This window comes from Xiphophorus maculatus, chromosome 20 (genome assembly GCF_002775205.1).
Source record: "Xiphophorus maculatus strain JP 163 A chromosome 20, X_maculatus-5.0-male, whole genome shotgun sequence".
NCBI lineage: Eukaryota > Metazoa > Chordata > Actinopteri > Cyprinodontiformes > Poeciliidae > Xiphophorus > Xiphophorus maculatus.
The window spans coordinates 27,504,794-27,524,583 of record NC_036462.1 but is presented as its reverse complement, the minus strand read 5'-3'; the positions used below and the strand labels follow the sequence as shown (position 1 = coordinate 27,524,583).

The following is a 19,790-nucleotide window of genomic DNA, read 5'->3' as shown; positions in this document are numbered from 1 at the left end:
TTTATTAAGGTGGTAAGAGAACAAATTCATTCAGTAGATTTGAATGCAGGAATCAAACTTTATGCAGATCTTCCAGAAACCAGAGCGAGTCTATGACGTCGCATTCATTCGTGTCTCACATACTTAGAGATTTAAGAAATAAATAAAATACCTCCAGCATCTACTTGTATTCACAAAGGATCAAACACTCTCATCGTCTATGAATATCATTTTCATTTTGGGCATTTTGTTGATCTGATCTTTAAACAGGTTGGTGTGATTATGCGACATAATGACATGATGCTATTATGTTACGCCCTCATCAAAGAAATACCTCGAGCGATGCTCTGATTCTTTCACGCTCCTTCAGACTAGCAGCAGCAATTAGCAAACATCGGGTGGAACTGATGTTTGTCTGCGTGAAAAAAAATAATATAAATAAATAAATAAAAAACAGCTCATGAGCAGATGAGGGCTTGTGTCAACAGAGTGCATCTGCTGAGCTCATTATAGGAACTGCTTCTCAGTCCAATCCTCCTAAGAACGGCGCTAGCACTTCATTTGAAGGGGTGAGCATAAGACTGACACGTCATATTTATTTTATAAATCTGACATAACATCTCTCATGAACATGAAAGAGTCTTTATGAATGTTTACAACTGTGGTCAGGAAGTGTCATTTGGTAAATAATGGCACTTTTAGTGCAAAGTTTTACCTGTATTCTATCTTATTTTGTCTGTACTGTATATATATACTGTAGTACAGACCAAAAGTTTGGACACACCTTTTAATTCAAAGAGTTTCCTTTATTTTCATGACTATTGACATTGTAGATTCACACTGAAGGCATCAAAACTATGAATAACACATGTGGAAATATGCACTAAACAAAAAGTGTAAAACAACTGAAAATACCCCTTATATTCTAGTTTCTTCAAAGTAGCAACCTTTTGCTGTGATTACTGCTTTGCACACACTCTGCATTTTCTTGATGAGCTTCAAGAGGTCGTCACCTGAAATGGTTTTCACTTCATAGGTGTTGCCCTGTCAGGTTAATAAGTGGGATTTATTGCCTTATAAATAGTCATGAAAATAAAGAAAACCCATTGAATTAGAAAGGTGTGTCCAAACTTTTGGTCTGTACTGTATATATATATATATATTATTTTTTTTTATGTAGTAAAATGACATCAAATTTAATTTTATGACAAAAAAATGTCATAAAATAGTTTGACATTTTTTTTGTCATAAACCAGAAGATGCTGGAACAACAATGTCACTTTCTACATCGGACTGAGTTTGACATGACCATGTGAGGAGAATGGTTCTTTCCCCAAAATCAATACCTTCTTCAAGCTTGACTGAAATTTGCAGCTTCCCATGTGCATGAGGAATAAAAGTTTAGCTGCTTGGCAATAAAAAGAAGATTGTTTTGAGGAGTCAAACATTTCGCCAGCTGTCAGGCACAATTATGGCGGCATGCGTTATAAAAAGTAGGAACACATTTTAACATGTGATGCAAACACACCAACCCAGATTATCATTCTTTCTGTGATTTTGATCAGGCATGGTGATTAAAACTTCTCCCATTCATATATGTCTAAAGCATTTATCCCCTCAGCCATTAAGAGTTTTTACTGCAGACAGAAACTGTGGACTGTTCCAGCAGGAGGCTGGTGACGACGTTCCACCCCTCCATCCCCAGGCCGCCTCAGCCAGTCTCAGCCATCGCCAGCTGGTCTGAGGCAGACGGCGCCACGAAGGCCACTCATCTGCTCTGGGAGTCACATGCGCATCAGTTGTCTGCGTGAAAAAAAAATATATATATAAATAAATAAATAAAAAACAGCTCATGAGCAGATGAGGGCTTGTGTCAACAGGGTGCAGAGGCCATTAGTGTGCTGTGAAACGTGCCACTCTGGTGGATCCACTCTGGAAATAAAATCTACTCAAAACTATCCACTTAAAACTTTTACTAAATTCATAGGATTAATAAACCCAAAACCAGTTTACTATCAAGGTAGACTAGATCTTACTAGTCATTAACCTGAACTTTATTTGAAAATCATAGTTAGAAATTGCACTACCCTTATTTTTATCTGAACGTCTTGTGGCTGTTGGCCTTATATTATATACACCTAAGATTTTAGCATATAAACTATGGAGATACAAGAGCTGGTTTAATTTACCTGACTTGGGATGTGTCACCCCAAACACATCAGAGTCTTCCACTGAAAGGTTTTGGTTAAACTCCCGGCTCTCTGCATTGTGGGCCACAGGGGGCAGGAAAAGGCCTCCGTACTCAGCATACATGGACGATGACATGAGGACTGATCCCAGGGAGCCGATGGCTTACAGGCTGCTGTTGTCTTGTCTCAGTGATGCTGGAGAATCAACACATGATCAGACACACATTCCTTAATCTCTGTTTAAATAACAGAAAGACTGAATCAGACTTTCTGATCAATTCATAATCAAGTCCTCACCATTCATAAAATCTACTAGAACCAGTAGATCAGCAGGTCCTCTACTCTATTCCCGATCCTCCTTCCATCAGCACAAAGCTCTGCTGTTATGAAAGGACTCAATAAAAAGAAATCACACAAAACAAAAGGGTCAGTGAGGAGAAAGTGCAGCAGAAAATAGGAAATAGGTTTGAATATTGACCTCAACCTCCAGCATGTTGAACATTTTTGTTGTGTAAAAGTACACGTCCTTGGGGTTATAGTTGTAAAATTAAAACTTTTATAGATGTACATATTTTAAAGTAGGGATCTACATAAACAGGTCAACATAAGTGGCCTTTCCTCCATTTCCAGGGGCTCCTACAAAAAATGAAACTGTTTATTTGGTTTAGAAATCCATATCCAGTATTAAAATGGAAATTATATTTTGCCTGGAGATAAGCCAGACAAAATAATCATCTTTAATTTTATACATCTATACAATGTGTTCCAATAAGTCAGAAAACAGAATTATTACGTTTTTTTATTACGTTTTTGCTGCGTCGGTGCATTTTGGCATGTCAAGCCTCCGAAGTGAATGTGTGTGTGTGTGAATGAGTGAATAAGGAAGATATTACGAAATATTCCTAGTCTTACATCTCTCCATTTTCTCTAATTATCCAGTCAGATAACTGTAATACAGCAATGTGCTTCACCAGTGAGACAAGTTTGGTTTGCTGAGACGTTAATCCCTTCGGCTGAAGTGGGTCAAACCCTTTATGAGTGACCCGACAGAGGCTGTGACCTTAGAGAGTCCGGGTCAGGGCAGCAATGGGAGAGCACATACTGTCCTTGATCGGATATCGCTTTTGATACATTTTATTTTCGACAAACATGAAAGATTTAAAAACTAAATATATATATATATATATATATATATATATATATATATATATATATATATATATATATATATATATATATATATACATATATATAAAACAGGAGACCTAATTTAAGACACAAGGTTTCAAATCTGTATTCAATTGTAAAAAAAAGAAAAAGAAAAAGAAAGTGTGCAGGTTTGGTATAAAAATGGCTTCACTGCACCCTTTGAAGTCTCTCGTGTTTCGTCACATTACAGCTAAAGCGCGAAGTAGTTCACGACTGTGGAGTGGAAGGAAAAGTGTTTCACATTTTGTTGCAAATTAAAACAGGAACACTGCCCTCGTAACGCCGGTCGCTCAATAAAGTTTTCTGAGAAAAGCTCCGAGGCCTGCTCAGAACAGGGTGTGTTTATACCGCCATTAAATCTAATTGATCTAATCCAGTTTGACTCCTCAGGACATCCGACGCCACTGGATTTTATTCAGGGGTGTAAGAATGAGAAAAGGTTCGAAATCTAAACGCACGGCACATTCTTCACACCTACATTTGTAGGAGAAAAAAAATTCAAAATCGTGCACAGACTTCTGTGTGAAATCTTAAGAAAACACACCAACGTCTGTGTTGTGGTTGCAACGAGACAAGCGAGTTCTTTGCAAAGAACTGCGCCAAGTTGATGTTTACAGGCTGCGCTTTGAAAGAACAACAGATGAGAGGAGGGAGAGGTAGCAGATAAGCTCTTCCCTCGCCACGCTGCAGGGAAGGAGTGGTGGAGGGAGGGAGAGAGTAAGTAGAGTTACATAACAGCCTCGGGGTCAGTGGGCTGCTCTCAGCCAGCTCAATGATCCCATTCTGTCACCGCTCCGTGTGCTGCATCCGTCCAGGCCTGCGCTCCGTACATTTAATAAGCTTCATCACCTTTAAAAGAAAAAATAAATAAATAAATACAAACACATTTCTTGAATTATTCCGTATCACATGCGAGCCTGTGCATCACTACAGTGGAGTTTGCCACCACAAGTGGAGCTCTTGCATAACCGCGGGTAAAAGTCACTATGGCAACAGCAGCCGAATTTAAAAGGGTGTCAATTTTTTATTTTTCTTTTCGGTCCCTGTAGTCGCATCCTCATTCTTGAAAACGTCGCACCGTCTGCCCTCGTACCTTCATTCATTAAATTCACCCCTCTGCAGCGGAATCGAGTCAAACAGCTGCGTGCCGTGAGCTGCCACGTGAAAGTGTTGTTGGATTTGCTGCTAACGCAAAACGAAATCCTGCTGAAAAGCTTGCTCCTGATTGTCAAAGTAGCATGGAAAGAATGGAAAACTTCTATAAAGTTCTGCAGTCTTTAGAAAACACACTGCAGTTCAGGAACTCATCCTGGCTGACGTCTGTTTGCTGTGGGACCTGTCCTTGACCTTTACACTTATGGAAAGTAAGTGTAAAGTATGTAAAGGTCAAGGACCTTTCCATAAGTGTGAGCCAGCACGCAATGTTGGGGAAAACACTGAGGTTTCTATATTTATTCCTCTGTGTGTGCGTTCTAGGAAACTACCCTGGTCAGGTGTTTCTGCCTCTTCCGTATATAAACTCTGTAGATAATTTGCTCAGTCAGTGTCCATTTGCGTTAAATCTTGTTGAACGCTCAAACCGTCCGTACGCACTCATGACGTTCCGCCTGTTTTTCCACGCATGGAAAGTGGTGAGTTTTCCGTGTGATCGCCCTGTTGCCTTAACGTATTTACTGCATTCCTCCAGAGACCTGGGAGAAGGAAGCGACCTGAATGCAGCAAGCAAACATCAACTCTACATAATATTGTTGAATCTCATTCTGGCTGCACTGTCCTGTCTGCCCTGATGACGATTCACTCATCTCTGCATGCTGGATGCATGAGAATGAAGGTGAAATTGTTGGCTTGACGTTTTTTTCTTTAATTAATTTGACTAATGAAATCATTTAGGGTCACACATAAAGCACTGCAATTTTATTGTCGGGCGATCGGTTGAATCTTGATTATAAAAACAATAACTCCATCCTGAAGCGACAAAACACGCCGACTTCCTCACCCTTGATCCCGGTACGCCTGCACTATTCAGAAAGGGGGCACATCAAAAGCGGCACACAGACTTTGAAGACATGCTCGTTCTTGATTTTCCACTATTGTCATGAACAATATTTAAAGCTAAGAAGATAAACATGTGATTAAGATGTGTTATGATTGTGGGGATTAATCTTCTGACCTGCGTGCAAAACAGTCCATGATCTGATTAGAGTTCAGCTACTGGTGACAAATGTGTCGTCTCATATTTGATACATTTTAAGGACCATTTTCCCAACACATAAAACATCAATTATTCATATTCCACAAAATTAAAACCAATCAAAAAATGAGCAATGCAAAGACTTTGGAAATGAATCGTACTGGAGCAACATACAGTGTTTGCAGCATGATGCTAATCACATAAATAGCTACCTGTTGCATTATTTAGCCATTCAGTTCTCCTCTCCTTCCTCCTGTTTACACCAGTAGCTTTTATGTACAGTAGGATTTATCCATCCCATTCAGTCAAACTGACCGTCCAAAAGAGCGTGACGTGTCAACGCAGCAGGGCTCAGAGCCCGACACTGATTATACAGCCACAGAAAAATCCAGAAACAAACATTAGAAGCAGAGGAAGAGGAGAGGAAAGGCAAACTGAAGCCAAGATGTAATTAGGGTGTTACGTAACTTGGGGCAGAGAGCGCTGTCCGCCAGGCGTCCGGGACACAGAGCCAGGCCGCAGGCTCCCTCCGTGCATCGGTCCACCCTGTCAGAACTATTTACACCGACCTCTTAATTACTGTAATGAACCATCACAGGCATAAATTAACTCCAGACGAACTCTTTACATAGACTCACAAGTGAAGGTGAAACTAAAAAGAAAAGAAAGAAAAACAACATCGTCTGCTCTCTCGGATTATGTTTCGGTGTGGCTTTTTTTTTTTCTTGTTGCAGTGCCATGTTGCAAATGGATTAATTGAGGATTACATGAGGTTTTGGATTTAAATTTGAAAAAGTCTACGCAAAATGAACACAAAAAGGCTTTTGGATCTCTCTAGTCATAACCGGCTGCCTAAACATCCACAGCCTGATGGTGTTTCAACATCAGGCAGGAAGTGTTACTTCATTTCCTTTTCTATTCCAGTTAACCTTCGGACTCCTTTTACTCGTGGGTTAGGAGTCTTTAGAATCTCCTTTGAATCCGATGAATCTCCTTTAAAACTACTCTCAGCTCCTGTCAGGCTAGTTGTCTTGATGTCCATCCATGATCTGCTGAGAACGCTGCTCAGATGACCCTCAGGCCCTCAGGGTGAACTGTGCTGTTTACATTCACTCATTCCTATAAATAAATAAGACAAAATATGACTCATCTACATGTTAGCATCATCATCATCATCATCACAGCACATCTTCCTCGCATATTAGCCTCACCCCCTCAGGCACGCTGCGCTTCTGTGTCACTCTGCACTACATCAGTAGGTGGAGGCATACGTGTCTGGTGATGTGTGTAATTTATTGTAAAAATGAGGCCAGATCCAATGTAATGGATTTTATGACAGCGGCAGTATGTGTGTGTGCTAAGTGTGTACGTCAAGCAACAATTTGTAAAGCCGAGTGCTATTAGGTAGATGTTTAAAAATAGGATCTGATTTTTTTTTTTTTGGTAAAAGTCTGCCTTGGTGAGTTTAATAATTTCCTTCCACTGAGTCATTTGTCAGAAAAGCCACTAAAAAGTACAATTTTATACTAGACCAGACTTTTGAAATTTGCTCAAAACATAATCAATCAGTATAGCTGCCTGAATGGCAGAGAATGGTTGGTCCAGATTTTGTCTCACATCTGCCGTTTGATTAAACCTGGTTTAATAAAGTTGGATGTTGGATAAGAGCGTTCGCTCAGCCTGAGCCACGGATCCATCAGACATGTTCTCCAGGCGCCACATCAGATCAATGCCACATCTGAGCTACTGAACAACAGCTCAGTTTGCTTTCTGCTCACTTTCTTTTACTAAATAATGAAAAAAGCACAGGTCACTTGAAGGACAGTGCTGACCAATGACCCACAGCGCTTGTTGCTCCGTCTCTTCAGATGACCCCTACAGCTCGTTAGCTTTGGAGCACCCTAGCCCGAGGCACAGTCTCTGCTCTTATCTTGTTAGTGTACTTGCAACTTGTAAATGTAAACAGTGCTCTGCATTTGTTCTTCATTGCTCGCAGTACAATGTGTTACATAAAGCACATATTATGGACACACGGAACATCTGCAAGGACACGCAGGTCCACCTGCATGGAGGAGGCAGGTCATTGGAAAGCCACATCGCTCTCACTTCTTTATTCGTCTATCTTTCATTTTTGTCCCCCCCCGCCAAAAAAATAGCGTCATTTGCATTTAGAAAATTCTTCAATAAAATGTTAAATCATTGCTGCTTACCTGTTTCATTCCTAATTTACCTTTCAGTCCATTAAGAGACAAAGTGAATGTGATGTTTAAGTCAGAGTTCGACAGAATTCCTACACAGCCGACAGTCGAGACTTTATTGAATTCAAGCCACAATACGGCAGACTATTCACAGTACTGTGAAAAGCAGAGACTGGAGGGTTTCTTTGTGATGTTTGCTTGTCCTCACCTCTGTGTTAGCTCACAGCTCTTTGGTCATTATGTAACCACGCAAACAAGTATCTCTTTATCTAAATCAAGATGAATGGCCTTCAGACCACTCTTCACTCTGTGTGTGTGGGTGTGGGTGTGTGTGTGTGTATGTGTTTGTTCTGCTGCATTATTATAGTCTGGGCCATAGGGAAAGCGTTACCACCACCACCTGTATTAAGTTAATAACCCGCACAGCAATCATGAATTAAACATGTATTAGAGAGGATAAATCCCTCCTTATAAATCATGTCTCCACTCGCGCTAAGTTATTAATTCGGATTTAAATTATGCTCTTTACAAGGCAAAAAATAAATAAATAAATTATAACATTTCTGAAGAAATTTAAAAGGGGAATGCCAAAGTGTGCATATTGGTCAGACCCAAACCACACCTTCTGATTTTGAAAATTAACAGCAATGCCAAATTTAGCTAAAATGTAATCGATAGCATGACTCGCATGTTGGCTAACATTGACTCACTCCATTCACTATGCTAAGCTTAGGCATTTTTATTAAAAAAAATAGCTAAGTTTAGCTTGTTGACTAACATGTCTGTGAATCATCGTGCTAACATTAGCATGAGGGCTATCACTAGCATGTTGAGCAGCTAGCATGTTGATACTACCAGTAGAATGTGGGTTGTCACCAGCATGCTGACTAGCATTGGCTAATTTAATATGTAAAGATTAGCTTTGATATAAAAAATAGCAAAATTTTTAATGTTAGCTTAAATGCTAGAGTTAGTCTGTGAACGATCACTAGAATGTTGAGCTACCAGCATGTTGATAGCATTAGAATGTCTGATGTTACGAGAATGAACCATCATAAGGTAGGAACTGTAAGAAGTATCTGAAAAATGTTTCAAGCATATCAATCATGCTTGTGTATGCACTTCTCACAGCCTCTTCCATGCTTTCTGCTATGCTGCAGCTTCTCTCAATCACCAGAGCCTGCCATGACTGCTCAGGCTAGTTAGCGTGGCCACCTATGATGGCAGATAAAAGGTTTTCTTGGAACAATAAGTTGTTTCTCCACCATTAGCATACTGAGCAGCGCATTCACAGGATTGATTGACAGCGCAAGAAACCCTCCTCGTGGCTCTAATTGGTTGTTTTCAACCAGGAGTGGTGTACAGTAGCAGCTTGATTTGTTTCATAGATTATGTGTCTCTTATTATACTGTCACAGCACAGTGACAGTTTTAACAAATGTAAAAACATTTTTTTTTATAAAAGTTACATACACCAGATGGTGTATGTAACTTTTATGGTGACAGAATAAAAATAAATAAATACATAATAAAGAGTTTCTTTAAGAGGTGGAGAATAGTAGGTGCCAATATGCATTGCTACGGCCCCAATTAATAAATGTAAATAAATGAATGAGTAAATAAATAAAAATCATTTCATACACCATTTGGGCAACAACTACCTCTAGTGACTAGAAGTAATATTACTACTGAAATTTAATTTCTGTACTTCTGAAATTTCATCTGAAGCGTTTATTCTCCAGCCTAAAATTTTTAAACCTAATTGTTTCCTTTTTTCATTTCAGCGCACTCTTAATTATTTAACTCCATGAGAATAACAGTGACTACATCTGTGGTTGATCTTAAATAGAAAGAAAAACGTTAGACCTATCTATGTTACAGCATCAGTAAAATTGAATTAAAGGAGACATTAATATTTGTATTTAGGGTCAGTCTGGAATCCAGGAAAAACTGAATTCACACAAGGCATGTCAACAAACGCACAAACTTTCATAGTTTGAAAGTTATGTCAACAAAGCCATAACTTAAAAGATAATTTCCTAATTTCTTGTGACCGCATCGTCAAACTTTTGTCGTTGGTGTAAAATCAAAGAAGCAAAATAGAAAATAGAGAAAAATATTGGACAAGAATATTTGGACAAGAATGTTGGGGATGACTCCTGCTCCATCTGCTGGATGATTTGGAAATAGCTTCTCTTCCAAGATTAAGGGGGCAGAATAGGAGAAACAATTTATTTCTGTAATATAATGTTTCTGCTGTCTGCTGTGTTTGTTTCTGAATAAATAATGACATAACATAACCTGTTAGTATATTCAAGTTACTGTTTAAAAAGCCTAGTGCAGATATATCTGTTTTTATTTATCTCTCTCTCTTTTTTTTTTTTTACAAGTTGCACGTTTCTTTTAATCTGATTGTGCTATTTGTCAATACGTGTACAGCATTACTGTCTTATGTTGTAATTTACTGTGCAGGCGCTTATACTTATTTTTACATGTTTTCCTTTGTGTGAATTTGAATACTTCCACTTATCTTTAACTTGCTGCTATACTACACATGTGGTGTTGGAATGGATATATTGTGGAGAAAAAATAGTCTCAAAATATTTTCTGTCCATAATATTTCTATTCTATTCTATTCTGGTGTGTCCCTGTTGTAATTGAAAGCAGCGAATATCTGTAAAACCTTTGAACGTGAACTCCATGATTTTTAATTTTTTTTAAAAAAAATGAACAAAAGTGAGGGATTGCGGGCCTTAAATGTCTTATAAATCCTAATTTTAGGTTTTAAAAATTCTCCTGAGTGCAGTTACCTTGCCCCTACTTGAACAAAGACAGAAAAAAAACCAAAATAAACGGTTTGCAGCTTTAATCAGAGAGGCGGGGTAGGTTGGTTGAAGTCTCCAAATCACAGCCACTGGTTACTCTAGGAATGGGGCGCCCTCTAGCGGACAGGAGGTCTTTGCGGATAACAGAAGCTTGTTTAAAACATAAGCGTTTTTTAAAAAAATCACCAATTTTTCACATGGAAATAGTTATTCTGGAAGGCTTGCTTAACTGTGCCTGCGCACTGCTGTGCACGCCGCCTGTGGCGGATAATATCATGCCATGTTTGTTCGTCCGAGAAGTGACGTGTGCCTGCGGCTCGTCTGGTGACGTGTCTCTCCGACTCTCTCTTTCCTCTCGCAGCGGCTGATGGAGCCACACTGACTCCTCTGTGCACTCAAAACTGTTAACAGCTACACAGCAGGAGTCGGCCCACGGACACCATGGGGAGTAAGTGCTTTCCCCTTTTGTTCTTCTGCGTATCTTCATGCAGATATCTGAATTAGCGGCTTGCGTTTTTAAACTTGGAAGCGGAGGGAACAGCGAGCTCTCGCAGGGAAGCTAACTAGCTAACCTTCGTCAGGTTATGTGGAAAGTTTAACCTGCTTATAAAGACCACAGGTTTAAAGCCGTGGCTCGCTGAACATTGGCGGAGTTAGTTTACAGATTACACCAGATTTATAAAGTCAGCTGAACGTCGGCTGTGGCTTTTGAACGCTTTTGTCGGCGGGTTTGCGGTGAAACACAGCAGTTAGCATTTAGCTAATGTTAATTCAATTGAATCTGCACCTAATTTGTCTTCCGTTTGTTATTAAACGCTGCTGTCTGACACCTGTCCTTTGTAATTAACTGTATCATCTGGGTTGTAGTCATTAAGTCTCTAGCTACTGTTATATTCAGCATCAGTGATGGACAGAGCTGGCAGAGACTGGAAACACCTGAAAGGGACTGCGCAGTGAACACCAGTAGCTCCGAGGCTTTCTCAGGTTCACATATTTAGCCTTGATCATGTTAACCAGTTGACCTCTGGTGTTGTTTTGCTTCGCTGGCAGCTGGTTAGTGATGACGTTGCATCAGCGCTCACCTGGTCAGAGAGGTTAAAATGTGGCTGACGTCGCAAAAGAAGGTTGTCGGGTCTCACAGGTATCCTCTCTCTTTGTCCCCACCTCCCCTTTTTTCTTCATGCAGTTAAATTTTTGGAAGTTATCAAGCCTTTCTGCGCAGTCCTGCCAGAGATTCAGAAACCAGAAAGAAAGGTAAGCTCTTGCCCCCTCTTTTTTTAATATACATTTGTAGGTTTTGTAGGGTCAGAATCTCAACTATTTACTTATTTTTGTTTTTTTTTGTTTTTTTTATTGCAGATTCAGTTCAGGGAAAAGGTACTATGGACCGCCATCACGTTATTCATCTTTCTGGTGTGCTGCCAGGTTTGTATCCAGGTCCGATGCTTTGTTCTGACAGCGTTTCTTTTTCTGCACAGTGGCTAACATCGATGTTTTTATGCATTTGTTTCAGATCCCTCTGTTTGGCATCATGTCGTCAGATTCAGCAGATCCTTTCTACTGGATGAGAGTAATCCTGGCCTCCAACAGAGGTGTGTATGTCTGCCACTCTCAGTAAAAACTAGAAGATCCGCGAGAAGCCCTCATTACTAAAACCCCGCAGAGACATTCTGGTGACCGATTACATGACCTTCTGCTTGGTTCACGCTGAATGGTGAAGTGCTGGGCAGAAAGTAAAAATCTGCCAAGTAACTGCTAACATACCCTTGCTAGCTAGCTATTTTCTTTGTGTCTGTCGTGGGTAAGTGCAAATTTATCTCCAGTTGGATGGACGAAGATTGTACATTTCAGTAGTCAGATGTGTGCAGTCTCTTTAGCGCTGCAGCTGAGCTCTTCTCCTCTTTGGCCTGCAGGTACACTCATGGAGCTCGGCATCTCACCGATCGTCACCTCAGGCCTCATCATGCAGCTGCTGGCTGGCGCCAAGATCATTGAAGTTGGCGACACCCCCAAAGACAGAGCTCTCTTCAATGGAGCTCAGAAATGTACGTCTGCGTTTGAGGATGTCTCCATTTGATACTTTTTGTAATAAAAAAGTAAAAAGATTTTAGTCTGTCCTCTATTAACATTGTTTTTCTTCTCTTTTTGTGTGCAGTGTTTGGAATGATCATCACCATTGGACAGGCCATTGTTTATGTCATGACGGGCATGTACGGAGATCCTTCAGAGATGGGTGCTGGCATCTGCCTGCTGATCATCATTCAGGTTATTACTAATGAGAATAGAAAGTTGTTAAAGTTTTAGATGGAAAAGTGGAAATGGATCCTTGTTAATCTTCATGTTTTTGCTCAGAAGTTGTGATTTTTAATTTTTTTTCCCTCTCCAGCTCTTTGTTGCCGGTCTGATAGTGTTGCTCCTGGATGAGCTTCTCCAGAAGGGCTACGGTCTGGGATCTGGTATTTCTCTCTTCATTGCAACCAATATCTGTGAAACCATCGTCTGGAAGGCCTTCAGCCCCACAACTGTCAACACTGGCAGAGGTATTAGCATTGAAAACATCCTCTTTTTTGTATTTTTAAGCTTGGAGACAGCAGATCTCTAAGCTTAGAGATCATTCAATTCAGTCAGTCACTTTGCATCTGTCACGGACAGATCATGCTTATGGTCACCTGCCATGTATGTGTATCTCAGTTTGTTACTGTCACTAAACAATGTGTTTTATCCAGGTACTGAGTTTGAGGGAGCCATTATCGCTCTCTTCCACCTGCTGGCCACACGCACAGACAAAGTGCGCGCCCTCAGAGAAGCTTTCTACAGACAAAACCTGCCTAACCTCATGAACCTCATCGCCACCGTCTTCGTGTTCGCCGTGGTTATATATTTCCAGGTGAGGCTTTTAGCGGCGCATTACCGTCCGTTGTACAAAACGAGCTTGGATCACACGGTCCCGTTTCTGTGACGTCGTCAGGGCTTCAGAGTGGACCTGCCCATCAAGTCGGCTCGATACCGTGGGCAATACAACACCTACCCCATCAAGCTTTTCTACACCTCCAACATCCCCATCATCCTGCAGTCTGCCTTAGTGTCCAATCTGTACGTGATCTCCCAGATGCTGTCGACGCGTTTCAGCGGCAACTTCCTGGTCAATCTCTTAGGAACCTGGTCTGTAAGTATTACAATGGTGCTGTACTCCTGAAACGTTTCCACTTTTTGCCACGTTACAACAACAAACTTTTTATGTTTTTAATCATTTTAATGTAGGCCTACATAAAGTATCACATCAGTGTGAATGGGAAGGAAAAGGTTATTAGGGGTCGCTGACCTGGTCTTTTATTTAAAGTTTGCATTTTATACCTCCTTACGCCCTTTAATGAAATCTCTGTGCAACCAGTTGCATTAAATGGACGCCACATGTCTAATCTGTCTTATTCCAGCTGTTTTGTGCAAGATTCATTGGTTTGTCGAACGTGTTGACAAGGACCAATTCAATTTATAAAGTGCCAATTCACAACGAGTGTTGTCTCGATGCACTTCACCAAGGAGAAAAAAAATCTCAATCATATATTTCAGTTGATCCTAGTTATCAAATGGTACAGTAAGCTCAGTTAATTAGTCAAAGTAGTTTAAAAAGTTTTTTATCTAAGGAAAGCAGCCAGATTGCATTGATTGACCTGTAGAAAATTGCTTGCTTTCTGTCATTGACTTTACAGTGATCCCTCATACTGAGCTTGCATGTGGCGACAGTGGAAAGGAAAAACTCCCCTTTAACACAGGGTGTCCGCACGTCCTTAAAAAGTCTCAAGCTCATGTATCCAAAATTGACTTCAATTTATTTTTAAACATGAATCTCTGATCTTAAATTTTGCCATGCCAGGACTCTTTAATATGTGTACTGTACCGTCTGTTTGGCAGAAGTTATGAGTCGCCCTTGGCCGTCTTCACCGAGTTCTGTGAAACACCCTGCTCCAGATTTCGCCCGTCTAAAAAAAACGAACGATTGCGTCGAGTTTAAAACCGCTTCCTGCACGATTCCTGACCAAACCAAAAAAATGTTTCCAGGACACTTCAAGCGGAGGACCAGCCCGGGCCTACCCAGTGGGCGGCCTCTGCTACTACCTTTCTCCTCCCGAGTCGTTTGGTTCTGTCCTGGATGACCCGGTTCACGCCGTCATCTACATCGTCTTCATGCTGGGTTCCTGTGCCTTCTTCTCAAAGACCTGGATCGAGGTGTCGGGATCTTCAGCCAAAGACGTAAGCGCCGTGTCGTGCAGCTGGATTTGCGGCCGGGTTTGACGCTGGAAACGTTTACGGATGTCATGTTGTTCTCATCAGGTGGCAAAGCAGCTGAAGGAGCAGCAGATGGTGATGAGGGGACACAGAGAGACCTCCATGGTGCATGAACTAAACAGGTACCGAATGCATTAGATACCGGAGTACCACTTCACAAGAAGGTTCCCCTTACTGGTTTATATGTTAGTAATTCATCTCTAAACACTTTATAAGTCATTAATAACTGTTTATTATGCATTAAATAAGAGTGAGAAGGAGACAAAGTCTAAAGGTTTCTTGCCAAAGACTGAACTAAGTCTGTTCACCTATATATTTTATCTAGAGATGTTATTCTAAACATTTCAGACTTCCTTGTAAACATAATTTTTTAGCATATGGTCTCCTCATCCTTAATTACTGATTTACAAAGTGTTTATAGATGAGTGGATAACATATCTTAAAACTGTTTATTGGCCAGCTGTAAGAGGAGCCTTATTGGAAACTGGGAGGTGATGTTGTTCTTTATTTTTGTGTCTAATTCTGCTGCTTCTCTGCAGGTATATCCCCACAGCCGCTGCGTTCGGAGGGCTCTGTATAGGAGGGCTGTCCGTCATGGCGGACTTCCTGGGAGCCATCGGCTCGGGGACAGGAATCCTCCTGGCCGTCACCATCATCTACCAGTACTTTGAGATCTTTGTGAAAGAGCAGAGTGAAGTTGGCAGTATGGGAGCGCTGCTCTTCTAATATCAAATTTGCCAATCTCCTGACACATACAAAGAATCCACCTGTTTTTTTGTTTTGTTCTTGCAACTTCTTCTGTTGGTGTATTTCGCAGCAGGGATAAGTAATTTTTTTTTTTTTAACTCCACAATTTTTGTTTTCCACCGTACTGCTCTTGCTTGAGAAAAGTGTTTTGGTTACATTGAGAGCTGAGCATAGTATTGGTTGTCATCCATCTCTTTAGTTTTTTGTTTTTTTTTATTTCTGTAGAGGTTTCTGCAGGCTGCCTGAATCGCCTGGTTGCTCCAGCAGCCCGTTGACGCTTTAAAGCACACGGTTTGTGAGTGGCTGTCTTCGACTTACCTCAGGCATTTTTGTTTATTACTGTAGGCGTTTAAGGAACACTAAGACGGCAACATCGTTTTGATCCTGATCTCATCCAGAAAATATTATGTTTGGACATTTTGGGGGGAGTTGATAGAAAGCCATGCTGTACATCCTCTGTCAACCATGTCTGAGGTCTCCAGGAGCCCAGAGTAGGATGCGGAAAGCATAGAGAATATGCCGGCACTCCTCGTAATTGTCTCCGTTTGTCTCAGACAAACTATTTGTCATGTTCATTTTTTTTTTTTCTTTCTTTTTTTTTTTTAAAATTACAGACTGTTTATATCCACAGCCGTCTTGCGCTGGGCACAGCGTTTGTCCAATGTCCCTGGGCCCTCAGCGGAACATGTTTGCCTGCGTTGCCATGCTCTTTTATCCCCAGACTGAATCGCTGCTGAAAACTGCCGGGATGGTCGGGATGAGGGTGGGTTTGATAGGGCTGAGAAAGGGGTTCATTTTTGTTTTTACTTTATGTAAGACATAATTGTGTTATTAAAAAAAGACAATGTTTTCCAACACAGTTTGTGGTTTCATTTTTTATGATGTTGATCTTTGAATGGAAAATGGAGTGTTAATACCTGTTGAACTTCTCATATGGGTAGTATTATGTATTTTATTATGACGAAAAATAAAAAAAGATCTTATGCTTTATTTTCTAGGCACATAGTGATATTTTATATCATCTAGTAACTTACCTACAATTGTTATACAAATGGTATATATATCAAACATGACATTTGACTTTGTATTTTAAAACTTTGAAATTGGGTTTCTGTCTCTTTAAGAAGCTCCTGTTGTTTATGACATGCCACCTTCAGGAAGTCATCAAAACTGCTTCTCATTATGCTGTTTAACCAAAGTTGTAGTTTGAAGGCCATTGAGGTTTATGAACAAACCGTATCATGAAGACAAAGTAATATGACCTCCAAATGGTAAACCAGGCATAGAAGATCAAAAATAGCATCAAAACCTTGAAACTTGTGTAAAACCTGCTTGTTTGTCATTCAGGAAAGTAACACAAGGCAGATAGGGCTGCCAGAAATTTTACTCAACTGAGGGTAGTGTAACTTTAAAATATTCCTCAAAAGTAAAACTAGTCAAAGTATTTATTTTATGTATTTAAAAAAAAATAACCAAATGTAACCTGTTACACTCTTCTGGCACAGATGCTACTGCCTCCGTGTTTCACCATGGGGATGATGTGTTCAGTGTTTTGCGCAATGTTAGATTTTCTCCCCAAGGATAATTTTGCATGAAGCCCAAAACGTTCAGTTTGAATCCAAATTACACACACACACCTGTTGGGCTATCACGTAAGATCTCAGTCAAAAGCTGAGATCTTACGGTTGCAACGTGGCTAAAGGTTGAAAGTTCAGTTAATAATAATAAAACAATATTAAACTGAAAATTCAGCAATTTTATCCCGAAATGTTAAATGACAAAATCGACTTGTGTGACGTCATTTTTGTGCGCTAACACGGACAGGTCACCGTGCAGGCGGGCGGCGCGGGGGCGGAGTCAACCCCGCCGGTCACAGAACTCCGGGTGACACCTGCTATTCTGTCAAATGAGATCTCAGTTGTTTCTCGGTGCCTCTCGCCTCGGTCGTCTTTTATCGAGAGGGACGAAGGTCCACGGACAAGAGTGGCAGCAGACATGTCGTACTGCAAGCAGGAAGGTAATTTAAATGTTCTTCAGTGTCATGTTTCGGTCCATTTCGGGGTAAGGTAAGGGGCAAACATGCTGCATGCTAAGCTAACGTCTAGAAACAGCGAGAACTTCCCGCAGCCTCGAGCTGTAGATAGCCGGCATAGGAAGGAAGCCTTCTCTAGTTGTAAAATTGGACTGGAAATTAACTGCAGAGCTTAACTGAATTACACCTTGAGCACCGCTATAACAGACAAAGAGGATAAATTGTCTGTAGTGCTGTTTAACAAAGTCGCGGCAATCCTTTGAATCAGTGTGGACACCAGAGGGCGCTGTCTGTCCATTTTTCAGTGAAACAGCAGCGACAGTTACACTTCAACTTTTGTAATACGGAAAACCTGGCAAGCAAACCACATTCACTGTCATTGTGGCTGACTTTTCATTCTTACTTAAGGTAAGGACCGGATCATCTTCGTGACCAAAGAAGACCACGAGACTCCCAGCAATGCCGAGCTCATAGCAGATGACCCTGATGACCCTTATGAGGAGCAGGGTGAGTATTCTGCAGGAAAAAGTATTATCGTACTTGCATTCTTCTGGCATTTAAGCATGTCTGTCTGATTAAAGCAGATGGGTTCTGATGTCCAAACTGCATTTAGAGTTTTAATTTCTAAGAGGTAATCATGTTTGTAACCACCCATGTTAAAATTTTGCAATTTTTTTCTAATAATTTGAAAGAAACTTGCATAACAAATACACATTTCGAAAGCTTGTCAGCATGACTGTGAACAAGTAAATAATAATAATAATAAAAATTACTTATTTTGCAAGTAAAACTTGGATAAGTCAAGTATGTACTCTATGTAGGCTCAAATATTTGTCAACTGTTTTAATATTTTTTGGAAGCAAATGTTTTGGTTTTTTTAAAATCAGTTAAAGGGTGTTGCTAAGGAATGATGCTTGTATTACTTTAAGTCGAGCCAAACTGACCCGTGTCAACGTCTTGTTTGTGAAGGCCTGATTCTGCCCAATGGAGAAATCAACTGGAACTGCCCCTGCCTGGGCGGCATGGCCAGCGGGCCCTGCGGCTCTCAGTTCAAGGAGGCCTTTTCATGCTTCCACTACAGCCAGGAGGAGGTGAAAGGCTCCGAGTGCCTCGAGCAGTTCCGCAGCATGCAGGAGTGCATGCAGAGGTACCCCGACCTCTATCCGCAGGAGGAAGACAAAGAAAACCCTCCCCCAGCTGAATCGGGCGGTTCTCCTGCTGCCGACGGCTCTGCCTTATTGTCTGAGAATGACTCTTCTTCAGTAGCTTCACCAGACAGCGTGTCGGCTGCGGACGGCTAGCTAGAGCCAGTCAGACCATCACAGAGTGACTCTTCTTGAGCAAAATGTCTTTAAAGGTTTTTCGTGGAACAACAGCAGAGGACTGTATATGTTTTCTATAAAAGTGATTTGTCTTCTAACCTCTAAATGATGAAAGGTTACCCTCATGTTGTTAGCAGGGACTTGAGCTGTTGGACTTGTATTACATGATATGCAACAGCAGTTTATATCGCTGCTTCTTGTGAATGACAGAAGAGCCTTTTTCAGTGTCAGTCTGTTAATGTAAGCTAAAGAAAATTAGTTAAAATCCAAACTGACATTAGTTTAAGCTATAATAGCTTGATTTTTTTTCTCAAGATATTATTGATGTGTAATATCAATTCCCTTTTTATCACTTGAGACCAAAACAGAGGGAAAAATGAAAGAAACGTGTTCTGTTTGTCACTGTGCTCTTTGTCCAGTAGAAATCTCCACACAACAAATTAATGTTGTCATTGATGTTCTTGCTGTCAAAACAAGCAAAAAAAAAGTCGTAAAGTGGTTGTTGAAGTCGCCATCAAGTTTTCAGGGTGTCTCTGTTTGTAGCAAAAAAGATTCTGTCTTAAACTGGTCAACTAGTTATCTTTTTTTCTCTGATCTGCTGTTCTGTTGAAGACGAGGAACAATATCCTTACGTTTTATGGAATAAATATGTTTTTATTGGCCGACAAGAGAAAGCTGACAAATAAATGAAAGGTGTGGATTGAATGAGATCTGAAGACCTAACTTTTGCGCCAGGAGCCCATAAACAAATTCATAAACAAAGAAAAATAAACTTTTCAAGTTTACATCAATTCTGTCTAGATGATTCTTTC

At 40.6% G+C, this 19,790-nt stretch overlaps 2 protein-coding genes and 1 long non-coding RNA gene across 3 annotated transcripts; 2 read left to right on the top strand and 1 right to left on the bottom strand.

The window, feature by feature from the left end:
* Nucleotides 1–1,157: 1,157 nt before the first annotated feature.
* Nucleotides 1,158–3,333, bottom strand: LOC111605826. Its single transcript, XR_002751842.1, has 3 exons — nucleotides 2,466–3,333; nucleotides 2,169–2,363; nucleotides 1,158–1,782 (listed from the first exon to the last, which is right to left on the bottom strand). It is a non-coding gene; the product is annotated as an uncharacterized LOC111605826 (long non-coding RNA).
* Nucleotides 3,334–10,929: 7,596 nt separating this feature from the next.
* LOC102228108 (protein transport protein Sec61 subunit alpha-like 1) lies at nucleotides 10,930–16,481 on the top strand. The gene is made up of 12 exons (XM_005800646.3): nucleotides 10,930–11,038; nucleotides 11,777–11,844; nucleotides 11,950–12,015; nucleotides 12,104–12,182; nucleotides 12,504–12,635; nucleotides 12,746–12,855; nucleotides 12,977–13,130; nucleotides 13,317–13,477; nucleotides 13,559–13,756; nucleotides 14,650–14,841; nucleotides 14,923–14,999; nucleotides 15,417–16,481. The coding sequence occupies exons 1-12, from the start codon at nucleotides 11,032–11,034 to the stop codon at nucleotides 15,601–15,603; spliced, it is 1,431 nt and encodes a 476-aa protein (XP_005800703.1). The 5' UTR covers nucleotides 10,930–11,031; the 3' UTR covers nucleotides 15,604–16,481.
* A 999-nt stretch (nucleotides 16,482–17,480) lies between these two features.
* On the top strand, nucleotides 17,481–19,763 carry LOC102235136 (mitochondrial intermembrane space import and assembly protein 40-like). The gene is made up of 3 exons (XM_005800673.2): nucleotides 17,481–17,641; nucleotides 18,065–18,163; nucleotides 18,626–19,763. The coding sequence occupies exons 1-3, from the start codon at nucleotides 17,620–17,622 to the stop codon at nucleotides 18,955–18,957; spliced, it is 453 nt and encodes a 150-aa protein (XP_005800730.1). The 5' UTR covers nucleotides 17,481–17,619; the 3' UTR covers nucleotides 18,958–19,763.
* Nucleotides 19,764–19,790: the final 27 nt, after the last annotated feature.

Excerpts from the sequence above, each read along its gene's own strand:
- LOC102228108 (XM_005800646.3), top strand. Across the intron at positions 11,845-11,949 it reads TTCAGAAACCAGAAAGAAAG|ATTCAGTTCAGGGAAAAGGT; the intron begins GTAAGCTCTTGC and ends TTTTTATTGCAG. Across the intron at positions 13,131-13,316 it reads AACTGTCAACACTGGCAGAG|GTACTGAGTTTGAGGGAGCC; the intron begins GTATTAGCATTG and ends TGTTTTATCCAG.
- LOC102235136 (XM_005800673.2), top strand. The coding sequence starts at position 17,620 with ATGTCGTACTGCAAGCAGGAAG. Across the intron at positions 17,642-18,064 it reads GTCGTACTGCAAGCAGGAAG|GTAAGGACCGGATCATCTTC; the intron begins GTAATTTAAATG and ends TTCTTACTTAAG. Across the intron at positions 18,164-18,625 it reads TGACCCTTATGAGGAGCAGG|GCCTGATTCTGCCCAATGGA; the intron begins GTGAGTATTCTG and ends TTGTTTGTGAAG.